Below are 13,466 nucleotides of genomic sequence, written 5' to 3'. Positions count from 1 at the left end.
ACTGTGATACAGGAGGGATCCCCTTCGTCCTTGGGTTATTTGCAGGTAAATCCCTGTTCTCTGCCTATGATGGTTTCAGTCATACAGCTTGACAGGCTGACCACGGAGGTGGAGTCAGCTGCCACCTGATGAAGACACAGATGGTCAAGATTTTTAAGAGTTAAACCTGTCCTCACCCTCGTTCCCAGGAAGTGCTGCCTCTTGGGCAGTTAAGGTGTTCATCTACCACATAAGGATGGGTGGTGATGCTTCCTTAAGCAATTGCATCTCCAGGTTCAGTGGAGAATACATGATCTTTTTTTTTCCCTCTCTTTCTTCTTTATGTACATGAATTTGTTTTCAAAAACATGGGTTTTTTTCTTCCCTAGGAGATGACCCATTCCTGGCCTCCTCCTCTTACTGCTATTCACACTCCTGGCAAGGCTGAGCAGACCAAGTTTTCTATCCCAAGCAAGGTACAAGTAGGCTATTACCAGTGACCTAATTAACATTCTGTTCTGTTGAGTGTTCTTCGCTGGAGAGTTAATATTTGTGATTTGTTCCATTTTGAAAAATTTCTAAGACTATTTTTAGTTGGAAATTCCCAATCAGATTGTTGTTACTAGTAGGACTGATTGTTTAAAGCTGCAGAAGTTTCAGCAGAGACAAAGTATCTCTGTTGTTAAAAGAGTCTACATCAAGTACATTATATTTTATTTGTTTGGTTTTCTTCCATTATTATTTTGCAATGTAGTGACTGAAATGGTCATTTGTTCCTACTTAGTGATTGATTGCATGATGAGTTTTAGGCTGCATGGTCAAATTATGGTGACTTAAAACGATTCTGCATGTGAACAGTGCTATGGCATCTGTCTGTGTGCACACTCCAAGGGCACACAAAGTTGCTTCAGTGTCAGTCTTGTTAAAAGCACGCACTCAACAGTTGCCACGTCAAAAGCACATTCCTGGAGAGTACCTGCAGTTCACCCAACACGCAGTCAATCATTAGGCTGTATGATTTGAACACGTCTTTAGCCCAAATTCCATTGTTGCCTTCTACATATGATTCTGGTAGCACCGTTAGAGACTGAGCTCGTACCCAAGGCAATTATTGCCGGAGGTATCTTATGCTGGGACCTGAACAACTGTGAGCTGATGATGTTTGAGGAACGGGAGAACTTCCCCAGGGTGCAAAATCTACCACAGTCTGAGACGTAAAAGTTTCTTTCTAAAGGCAGGACCTTGGGAAATAGCTTATAAAACTGGTACTGCTTGACATTATTATTCAAGCAATCATATCCTGTTTTAGAAGCTAGGATGTGATTTTCCTCTTACTAATTTTATCTGTTTGGCAGATATTCCCATCTGAAATGCAGCCGCCATACTTAATTGGAAATCATATGAAATTAGCAGTATCTGTGGCTCCTTAAAAAAACAAAGCCAGTGCCCAGAATGCCTTATTTTAATGAAATGTGATTGTTACTGCTCTAGCACTGCCATTGTCACTGCAGTTAACTGCTGCAGCGTTAAGCATCAGAAGTCATAATCGTACAAGAGTATAAATCTCATTGCAAGTGGGTTAAAGTCAGCTGAACCCATTTAGGTAAAAGTGGAGTCTGACCTGTGTGAATATAGTGCAAGTAGATGTTTTTGCCCATTGGAAGCTGTATTTTTTTAATTTATACTATCTCTTAATTTAGTGCTCTGGTTTTGATAGGCCCTACAGAAATTGGTCTAAGTCCTGCAGACAGCCGCTATCTCCATTAGCAGCAGTAGCGTAGCTTCAGCAAAGCTAAAATTTTGTTTTGCTTTTCTGTTTCTGTTAAGTTTGCTTTGAACTTTAAAGATCCACATCAAAGTTAATTTCTGGGCACATTAAATGTTGATCCTAGAATTCTTGACCATATCACTTCAATACAAAACGTAAATCAGTTGGTTTTTTTTTTTTTAAGCTAGCATTTCAGGAAATAGGCAAGCACATAAATGTTTCCAAGTTTGCAAGTTTTACTTTAAAAAATACAACAGAAATGGCTCTTTGGAACATCACATTAAATCAACTATAGCTAGGCAAATTATAGATATTAGACATAATGTGGCTAGATTGTGCAGCCAGATAAACCAGAGATGGGCACTATTAGAAGTTCTCAATTTAACTATTAAAAAAAAGAAGTATCCTCATGAGAAACGTATATAAAAAGTGTGATAAAAAAGATGGAACTTATCAGAACAATTTATCCCTTTGACATTCAAATTTAAAGTGCCATGTTTACTCTTAGGGCATGATTTACTTCACAAGGGACTGACTGACAGCGCAGTATAATATTAGGAACTAATAATGCCCTGAGAGGAAGCACAGTGAGGGCTTTAATGACTTTAACATCCTACGTAACTAACACTTCCAGCGAAGTAGTGCCTGGCTGTAAGATGAGCTTGTAAATAACACCTTAATTTCAAATGATCAAACTCTGCTTGGAAGGAAAGCTGATTACAATCACGGTGGACTATAGAGTCTAGAGAAAAACTAAGCGAAAAAACACTGTGACATTAAGGAAGCAACTTAGTTATTGTGAGCCAACAAGAATCCCGGCATTAGCATGCTCAGTGTTAAAAGCCAGATTCTTTGCTGGTTTAAAGTCGTTGTACTTCAATTGATTTCATTGGATTTGGACCAATTTCCATCAGCTGAAGATCTGCTTTCTGCATCTTTATCAAATCCTGCGTGTCACAGTCCAAATAAAAACAGTGACTATCAATAAAGGTTACTGTATTTCCAAGCAGTGAGTTCAAAAAAAGAAAGGCAGCGGTGCTCAATGTAATGCATAGTTGCATTCGTGCTGCAGTCTAAATTGTACATCATAGATGGCTCGTACACACATCCATGGCCAAGCCTGGAAAAGGCTAGGACCACTGCGGGTATAAATCTGTGCAGTGACTCCATAAAGGGGGTATGTAGATTTACAGCAGCTGAGGACAAGCTCTTGTCTGAACTGTGAAAGGGTCCCTCAGTGGTGCTCTGTCTCCACAGTTAACATTTTTTTTAAAACTGGTGCTGCCTTAACAATCACACGATCCCTTCCCTGTACCATCTCCTCCCCTGTTTGTATAATGCCAGTGCCCTTAATCTAGCAAGCTAAGATATATCTTACCTTGTTCATCTTATTTAACTAATGCTGACATTTTGTGTGTTCTTCTTTGTAGGACTCTCAACACCTGACCTCAGGATACAATGTACAAAGTAGGTCTTTATCATACTAGTCCTAACAGTCACGGTTGGGTATTTTATTTTCCTGCTTAACATCATTAAAACAAAGGCTAAAAAATTAATTTCTATGGTGCTAAAGCAGATCGGTTCCATTTTTTATTACATGTTATGCATTGTGGCATGTTGTGAAACCAAGTATAATTAGATGGGCTGACAGCTTTGGGTGCATTTTAATTCTACAGTAATCTTTTGACATTTGAAAATGTGTTTCCTTTGTTTGCAGAATGGAGTGATCCAGCAGGGAAAGTTGCAACTAAGTCAGTGCCACAAAAGTCGTAAGTATTATTATTTCCAGCTTTAAATCTCATTTTAAATTTGTCATAAAGAATGAGCTTATTTCTCCAAAGGTAACTAAAGTCTAGCTCTGCTCATAATCTTGTCCTGATGTTCAGGTGTTCTCAGTAGTCCTTAAAAATTAGCCATAAACCAGTTTTATGTTTTCAGTGCTTATTACTGTTTCTTCTTTTTAAGCATTAGCTAACAGAGGTATGTGTGAAAGATGAGTTTATTAAGCAGAAATAATGCTGATTTTAGTTGTACAGCTTGCCAAAATTAAATCATTTTTATGCTTCTCTCATCAGATACTAAGCCTCTTACAACAGAAAATGCAACTCAATGAACAGATGATGCAGGAATTTTAGCATTCATACAGTGAGAGTAAAACACATCATACGGAATGATTCTACTAGCTGGTGTTGAAAAGCTGGTCTTGAGTTTCATACACTTTGAAACAGCTGAAAATCACAGATGATCTATAAATATGACAGTTGAAAATTGAGGAAGAGCTAATTCTCCATTGTGTTAAACCATTTTTCTTTGGTGCTCCTCTGGTGTAAGGCTGCAATAATGTAGCAGTGAGTTGAGGCTGAAATGTTTTTTACTTTTATCCCAGGATCTCAAAATAATTTACAAATGGGAATTAAATAATAACTTTGAAAAAGTAGGTTGTTGTTTTCATACTTATGAAAATGTATGGGTCTGATTTTATTTCAGAGCTGCTTTTTTTTTTAGTGTTCAGTGTTCTAAACTACTGAATGCAGAGTTGCACTAGCTTAACTGATGTTTGTGTAAATAGAGTATGTTCATTTAAAATTACTTCAAAATTATTCTAGTGGTTCCACTTAATCTACTGAGGACACAATTTTAGGTAAATCCTATAGGGAAAGAAAAATTAATGCGGAGATACCTACATAGGTTTTAAAAGTAAACTTAAATGTATTGACTCTTAGTGCAAGTTTGTGTACAGGAAAGGACTTGCTGGAGTTCAGTGATTTGTCTGTGACCATGTAAGAGATGCGGGACTAGACTAGATGTGGGTGCATCCACTGATGCACTCACCAGGCTCTGAAGGTCTAGTTCTTTACGCATAAACTCAAGTCATGGTAGTACTCATTCACGTAAAGTTTGTGGAGTAAAGCTTTACAAAATTATGGTTAAATGACTAATTCAATTTTAAAATTAAATGTTTTTCTCTTCAGATTGAATGAGAATTGAATGGGAATTCTAATGATAAATAGATTAATTTGCATGAATAGCATATATTTATGAAACTTAGTAACAAATTAGGTTTTGCACTTTGCTATTTGATTTCCAGTAATGGCTTGTATTTCTTAAAGAATCTAGCCAACTATGCTCACTATTCTTGGTAACAGAATAGGTGCATTCATGTTTCAGAGCATCTAAGTGATCCAAACCTAACATCAAGCACATTCCATAGTAAAAAAAAATATTATTACATCTTAAAATTATTTTTTTCCTAAAGCAAGTGTATTAGGATTCCACTGTGAAAAATATTTTAGTGAGTATACCATAAAATACAATATTTCAATAGTTTGTAACCAACAGTAATAGACTTGTCAATCATGGTTTATAGTTATAAGCTGAATTTCAAAAGAACAGTGCTTCAGAGCTCAGTGGTATATAGTGCATTTAATGGGACCAAAGCTCTCTATAGGAAGCCTGATATAAAACCCGAAGATACTGAGTACATTTTATGAACCAGTTGCTCTCTGTTCTGCTGCTTGATCTGAAGTTCCAGTACTATCAATCAGATTTCTGCTGCAATGAACTGCCTTCTTATGGTAGGTGATAGATTTTACACATGAGAGATCAGAGCTGCAATAAAGCTACTTTTATTTTTAGCTTCCAAATGAAGATCAGCTAACCCATTACTATCACTTTTTCTCTTTTACTGCAGAAAAATTGTTAAGGCAGCTTCTAAGAATTTCCATAGGGCTTTGGGAGGTTAGAAGGCAGTCCACTGTGAGACTTGGTATTACAGGGCCAATTTGTTTCTTTAGATCTGCGTGTGCAGTTACCACCACTTTCACTGGGAATTATAGCACTTGAGTACACAATGAAATTAAAGCAGAGTGTGGGGCAGAAAGACGTAATGGTATCAAGTAGAACTGGATAGTGCGATCCAAATAAATCCTGATAGATTGACAGCTCCTGCAGTCATTGTGTATTTTAATAATATAGTATTTATCAGATTGCGTTGGTCCTAGTGACAGGCTTATAGATTCCATTGGCTTTGTTAGAAATCAATAGGAATTGGTAGTAATGTGCTTGCATTCACCATATCACAGAATTATACCATGACTAGTTGAGTGATGCATGCAGAACAAAGATACTTTACCTTCATGATGCTGTATTCTGCTCCAGCAGCCAAGCTGCCTGTGTGTCATTACACAATTCAGGTGTAGAAACATTGGCATCATGGAAGATCAGACCAAAGGGATGTTTGATTTTTGCAAGATAACCTTTCAGGTGCGTGCTCCTAGGGGGAAGAATGGAGGCAACATCCTGCAAGGTAGATTAATTGACCAACGTCTTGCTTTTGTAGGGGAGTGCAAGGTGCATGACTTCTTGTCTAAGTAAAGCTTCCTGAAATACAGATTACTTCCTTTTTATACTATTTCAATGTACTTTATCACATCCACATGCTGGAGAAACCCAATCCTCAATGCTTTGCAGCAGGTAAAATAGAAGCTAAAGTAGTTGGGATTGTGTCTAAATTCGGCACCTATATTTATATGAGTACATGTACCTCAGATCCTAATTTCTACTCAAAAATCTTGAAAATGAAATTTTGAACAATGATGTGCACACATGTGTGTATACTGTGGTGAATTTTTATAGCTGAAATCAGACTGTGTAAAACTGCTGCACTTGGCTTCCCTTTTTTTAAATTTCAAATTCACTGTAAATCTCCATCGGGTATTGTGTAGTCGGTTTTCAGCCAGTCTACTCTGATTAGTTTATTATGAAGCATAGTAAGCAGGTACAGATAAGGTGCAACCAATTGCACTGAGAAGGATTTTCTGTCAACTTCCATGAATTTGAGGGTATGAACTCAGCTCACGACTTAGGTTTCTGTTATATAATTACCATTGCAAGTATGTCATCCTCAAACATCCAGTCCTTTTGTTCTGTTTTGGTTGTTAGCATTTGGCCTCTGTCCAGTTGGAAACTACCCAGAACCTTTTTAATCAAGCACATCCTGTGTTTCGAAATCATGGTGCAGAGTAGTCTTGGGTAGTTTCCATAAAAGCCTAGCTAAAAAGAAGAATGTAATCATAATGGTATTCTTCCCCTGTCATAAAATTACTTCATATACTTACTGTATTAATATAGTATTAAAAGGATCTTCTCATGGGCTCAGTGAACTACCGGAAACAATTAAAAACTTAAATTTGTGTAGATCAGACAAAAACGACTTATTTTATCTTTATAGAGTTTTTGTTATCCATCATACTTAATGATACACAACCTGCGTGGGGGCTAGAGAACATCTAAATACAGGGGGCTCAAAACCAAAACAAGCAGTTGAAACTCTTTATGTGATATTTCGGCAAGGATTTTTCAAAGGGGGCTCGCCACTCATTTCAGTTGGGCCGAGATTTCACTTCACTGTTCTAAAAAAATTTCAGTAAATACCAGTACTTTTCTAATCCCAAAGATTATCTTAATACTTGGTGGAAGCCTGTTTGAAAATGGAAATGTGTTTCTTGACATCTAACTATTGTACTAAGTATCTAAGGGCTTTTTGGAAGTCCTCCACTGTGTCAGGGACAGACACCTGGGAGCATAGAAAAAAAAAATTTGGCAGCATGTTCAAGCTATGAGTTAAAGGTAATTCATGGTTTGAAATGAACCAGCATGAGGTCCTTATGAAAAGTAATCAGCCATCAAGAGTATTTTACACCAAGGATTGTATATTGGATAATGCGACAACAAGTAATGTTGTTGTTCAAATCAAGAAGCACTGATGAATTCTTAACCTTGAAAGGAATCGGTTTTAAAAAAATGGGATTCATTCAGTGTTGGTGCATCATTTCCAGTTCAATCACATGAACCAAAAATGTAGAATTCATCTCCAACTGGAATAGGAGGAATGCTTCTATTTATGTATCCAACTCTATATCTGAGTTCCAGGCACAGGCCAGCCCAGGTGTAATACACTGAAGAAGCTGAAATTTTAGTAGTTCTAATTACAGTTTTTAGTCGATCGTATTAAAGCGTAAGAGCATCAATTGATCCCGCAGTGTTGATAGCCTGCTTTCTTTTATAGCATACGTTCATTTTCACTTAGCGAGTATGGCAAGCTTTAATCATTAGACTAAGTACTGCCTGTTTGTTAGAAATAGAAAGTTCCAAAGATATTCCCTCTGGGTAAACTGGGAAAGTCATGAATACAAGTGACTTACACTGCCATGTACAAATTATGATAAGTGAAACAACAGTGGCATGTAATTGGAACTCCATTAATCTTTAGAGAGCTCTAGTGCACCATATTAAAGGGACAAACAGCAAATGAAAATAGAAGGGTCTGTTCTGATAAGATGTCATTCATCTTTCATATTTACTGTTTTGTTTTGTTAGTTAGAAGTTTGCTTTGTATCCTTTTGCCTCATAAGTTCTTGGGTTTGGAGCAATGGGAGTCAAGATTGTATCATTTTTTTCCTCACTGCCGCAAGCTTTTCCTTTTCAGCAAAATACTAAGTAATTGGGAATAAAACATAACATGCTTTCCTATGGACAGTTCCCTATAGCAGCAAATGTGCGAAATATTTCAGCTGCTGTGAAATGCATTAAAATCCAGTGTCGTAATTAAAAGCCCTCTATCCTTGAAGATAAGCCCATTATTCAAAATAATTTCTAAATTAGACTTTTAATTTGTTTTCATTATTCAGCTGGCTCACATACAGTTTAACCTCCCTGTCAAAATAAAGTTATTTCCTGATACATTCTTTTCCATGATCTCTTTCTCCTGACATGTTTATAAATCAGTTTAAAAGATTGTGGGAACAGAAAATTAATTCCCATATATTTTGATGATCAATGTTGAATAATTTTTCTTGACTATCAGAGACTTGCATAATTACTGCCTTTAAGAATGCCTGAAACAAGCTAACCAACTGCATTCTTGCCAGCGTTCGTGACTGCAACTCAGGTGAGCACCAAACTATTTGAATTTCCTCTGATACTGTATAACCCCACATTAGAAATTCAATACTTATTTGCCCTAACAAACAAGTAGCAGTTGAAATACTTTGTTCTGAAGTAGGATGCACTACTGCATTACTGCCAAATATATGCAACCACTGAAGTGTCAGTATTAATAGGGACAGGTAAATGACACACATTAACATGTTTGGTTTCAGGATGTATTTCCGTGTCCGCTACATATCAGTTCCCATTTTGGAAACTGCCTAGACTGCAAATCTGCCACAGGTTTCGCTGTATTTAAAGAGCTTTTCCACAGGCAGCAGCATATGTTGTGCCTTGATGGCTTAAGGCCAGCCTCAAACCGACCTCCCAATTTACATTTCTGTGGGATGGAATCACTTCCGAACTTCAGTGCAACTTCAAACATTCATTTTGAAAAACAAATGTACTCAGGAAATCTGAAAATGTAAATCAGGATAGAGCAGAGGAAGCCTCCACACTCAGTACCTCTCCCACCCATTTGTTTGGTGACTTACTGATAAAATACATATAAACTAACTTCTTACTTGGCTTTCTGGCCACCATAATTTGGACCTCACCCTACTCCCTACACCCTTCCCCTCACCCTACAGTCTTAACACTGACCTGTCAGTAAATTGCAGGTTCAGAGACAAGCCGTTTCTCTCTCTGGCTCTTTCTTCCTGATGCTCTCTGCTGTAGTCCCTTTCATTCTTACTGTCATATCTTACTGGCTTTGTAGATGTCAGTAACCTGAGACAAACTGAGAAAATTGTCACCCAGATTCATCTGCACCATGCTGCAAAATAGTTGTAATCAGAAATGGGTGATAAACTTGAAAGAAGAATAGTTTTTGCCAGGAAGTTTGGCATTCACAATACCAGACTGGGCTTGAAACTCCCAATTTGTGTCCTAAATATTCTAGGTAAGACTAACAGCCACTTTTCCTAATATCACAACTTAATCCTCTGCATCTTTTCTCTGAATCCCTCTGACAACCCCAATAATCCACCACATTCTTCTCAGCTTTACAGTCTCCATCCAGAGGAACTTATATTGCTACCATTATCCTTTGGGCTGAGGGCTCAGCAGGACTCCAAAGCCTATCAACCTTCTGGCCAGAGGGCTTATTTTTTATGAAGTGAAGTTCTCACAACTTGGGGCGAGGCCACACTCACTGCATTATCCTCCGTCTGGGATAGCCTTTGGAGCCACAGATTCAGAATAGCTTTACCTTACAAATAGGTCCTCCCAAACAGTGAAAAAGGAAAATACTCCCCACTGCTGGGCTAATTACTGTTCCAAATTCCTGGAGGAAGAGCTACTTCCCTCACTTGTGTCCATGCATCTCGGAAAAACGCATTTTGAGACTTTCCTAGTGCTGTAACAGCAGCTTCCAAAAAAATGGTGTAGCCCTGGAGGAGGAGGGAGATATCTGTGGCCTTACTCCAGTAGGTGCAAACTGTTTGTTTAATTAAAATCCATGTTATGGAAAATACAGGAGGGGGTGTAGAAAATTGGCAAATAAAAAGTTATTTCCTAATTTCCACGGGAGCTTTTTATCCTTCAGGATAAAAATAGTAAAAAAAATCTGAAGGTAGTTAAGCTTTCAGGAAATTGTCCCTTACCGGAAAGTCTTGTTTAGTCAAAATGCTTCACAAAAAGATCTTCACAGGTTTTGAAAGAAAGATGTTGACTCATCTTCCTCATACTGACAAGAAAGACTTAAATGCAGCTGTCGGGCTCATCTGAGTCTGCAAAGGTAGTAAATATCTCCAGTAATGGGGGGATTGCTTTCACAGCTATCTACCTGTTGGAGGCTACTGGAGTAATTGCTTTTCAGGGATCCCTGAGAAGTTACATGCACATAACCGTGTTTTAAGGACATATATGTGCTTTTCTGCAGAGAGAGAGGAATGTGAATCGACGCTGCCCATAGTTGATTTAGCATGATTTTCAATAGTTCCAGACAAATTTGAAAGCCCATACAAATCATATAGCTTCAAGTCTGGCTGTGTGCTAGACTGGAATTTTTTGTTAGGTCAGACCTTTATCTCAGCTTCTTTTTGCGGCTCTTTATGGGGAGATTGAAGAGGAACTGAAACTGGTGACCTGTCTTGACCTTTAGTACTGGATTAAAATTCCAACTTGCTGCCATGGCAACAGGGCCTTGAAAATTAGATCCTGACAGAAGCAGGGAGAAACTTAAAACTGCAACTGCTGCACTGAACTGAAGAAAGGTTGCTTACAATTGTCAGTGACAGGCTCTTAATTGAAATAATCTGCCTTTCCCTGTACTTTAAAAAAAAAAAATTAGGAAGAGAGAAATGAAAAAAACCAAAACCAGAAAACTGTCTCTTGAATTTTTTTTTAGGCAAAAATCTGTTGCGATTCAAAGTCAAGCACATGCTGCAGAATCCAGCACAGACTCTCATATTAGAAGTGGCAGCGAGCAAACCTGCATGGTGAGAAGGGAGCCAGACACACACTTGCAAAGGTCTAAACCACCTAGACCAGACTGGTAGCAGGCGCCAGACAGTGGCCAGTGTTAAATCACTGGTTAACTTTCTATTTTTCTCTCCTTTAACCTGACGCTAGAGATCAAAAGAGACATCACAGCGTTGCCTCTGAGGATAATTGCAGGATCCATGCAATTATCTGTTCTGTAGATGTGAAGGGATAAACATAAGCTAGATAGTGCTATTTCAGATCAAGTGTGATAAAAGTTACTCATTTTCCAATCTAATCAATGCAACAGTCAGAGGGAGATAATAGTGCAAGTCCTTCACTACTAAAGGAGGTTAAGTTGTTTTTTTTCCCCGTGGAGTGCAGAATGCATTTGTAACCTGAAGGGAGAAGGTGCTGAGGGTCACATAAAAGATTTCCTGCTCTTTTCCACTTTATCCAGGAATCCCTCTCATTCCCAAATAAAATAACTTTGAAGATCACCATCTCATGTTAACCTGTGGCTTTCCCCAAACACCCGAGGGTCCTGAGGATGCTCTGAGGGCCCTGCTCCCCTGCCCAAGGCAAGGAAGGACCAGAACAATCCCCCCATCACACAGGGGGATGCTACCTCCTAGCAGCCAGTATCCCCTCTTTCTAAAGTCCCTGTAGGGATTGCTGTCTTCTTCACACACACACACACAAAAAAAAAATCATAAAAATGTGTAGGTTTTACATATCAGATAAAGGAGGTTTGTTAATGGATATATACATACCAGTGGATTGCATTAGATGCTCTGTACAGCTAGATAACTGCTGCAGAATCAGATTGGATTGTAGGTACTATACATAGCTAGATGAAAGTTTAACAGCTGTAGGTAGATGGCATTAAATTTTTGGAAGAGATGGTTTTGACAAAGCTTAGTGTCCAAACTTACTGCAGAATCCTAAGACCATGTTTGGAGTCTGAGTTCAGGTAGTAGAAGGTGTGCACAGAGAAATACTCCCTTTATTTTTCTTTAGACTTTGGTACCAAAGTATTGCATTTGTTATGTATTGGTGTATTGTATAATTATAAGATCAGAGGAAATATTACAGAGGTTCACAAACAAAATTTCAGGTAATGTGTTTTGTATCATTCATTGCATGGTTTAGAGATAATGTTTATCACTAATACTGTCCATTATCAAGGGCAGGTAAGCATTAAGCAAGTGCAGGTTGCATTGAATTAATGCATTGTATCATCTTAACAAAATGCTAATTTCTGGAGTAGACTGTTGACTTAATGCATGGCAGAAAGTGGGTGAGTAGAGCAGTTTTCTAACAAAGGGAAACAAAATCCACTTAACATTTCTCAGGCTCTGAGTTATGTGCTTCAGTAATGTCAGACAGTTAAAAATAGAGGCCATTATTTGAAATTTCAAGTGTCAAATTAATTCCTAGAGTAAGTTACTTATTTCAGAGGAGTTGCTGTCAGAGATGAGTTTGGCCCATCCTGCTTGCCACTGTTACCATTTCCTGAAAAGCACCACTAATTCTGCCTTAATTACTGTCACACTGGACTATGGAGCCCTGGAGTATCTGGCAATAAACTTGTGTTTTGCTGGGAGGGAAGGTAAAGAAACATTCAAATAGCTTTTTAAAATAAGCATGAAATCTCTGAAGATGTACTGTTGTAGTGCACGCTGTATATCAAAATATATAAGCATCTAGTTGTAACAATGGATTTGTAAACACATTACTGAGCAAACTATGAAAAGTAATCCACCAAGGGGCTGTTTCCCTAACTCATAAGCACTAAGTTAAGAGACCAGTGCCATAAAGTAGATATGTGCTGTTAAAAAATACTTCCTTTTATGTGAGATTAGTTTGCATTAAGCTCAATAGATGATTCCTTTTTTATTTTTAGATGCATATCTTTTAGTACTTGGAAATGTTTGTGTTTAAGGCAAAAGTCATCCATCCTCAGAAAATCCATGAATAATTCATTAGTATGTGAACATGGCGCAAACAATGCTTAAGGGTAGCGTGAAAGTGCCCACATGCACCTCATGTGAGTGGAGTGCAGCAGTGTCATGCAGTCCTACTACAGCTATCCGCTAGCTTTTTGTGGAATTACAATATTGGGATGTATAATGAGAAAAGCCTTCAGCACTGTCATTCCTTTTAGCAGCCCGTAGGCATGGCCTGAGGGGTGGTGGGAGCCCATCTCCCGGGGCGTGCGGTGGCTCTGTGAGCTTTCAGCTGCTCCAGCGCAGCTGCACCGCAGCAGGGCTGTAGGCTGCTTACCCAGGAGGAGCACAGTGCCTGA

General features: G+C 38.3%; 1 protein-coding gene across 1 annotated transcript in view; it reads left to right on the top strand.

The window, feature by feature from the left end:
• Positions 1-13,466, top strand: part of AFF2 (ALF transcription elongation factor 2) — a gene marked incomplete at its 3' end in the record, with an annotated part of 338,544 nt that overhangs the window by 208,714 nt on the left and 116,364 nt on the right. Inside the window, exons 5-7 of the mRNA XM_082004365.1 lie at positions 369-455; positions 3,178-3,214; positions 3,465-3,516. Coding sequence (XP_081860491.1) covers positions 369-455; positions 3,178-3,214; positions 3,465-3,516 — 176 coding nt within the window. The remainder of the gene's footprint in view (positions 1-368; positions 456-3,177; positions 3,215-3,464; positions 3,517-13,466) is intronic.

The sequence above is a fragment of the Phaethon aethereus genome (assembly GCF_964289735.1).
Source record: "Phaethon aethereus genome assembly, chromosome: 10".
Taxonomy (NCBI): domain Eukaryota; kingdom Metazoa; phylum Chordata; class Aves; order Phaethontiformes; family Phaethontidae; genus Phaethon; species Phaethon aethereus.
Note: the sequence above shows the minus strand (reverse complement) of the source record. Positions and strands in the feature narration are given on the sequence as shown.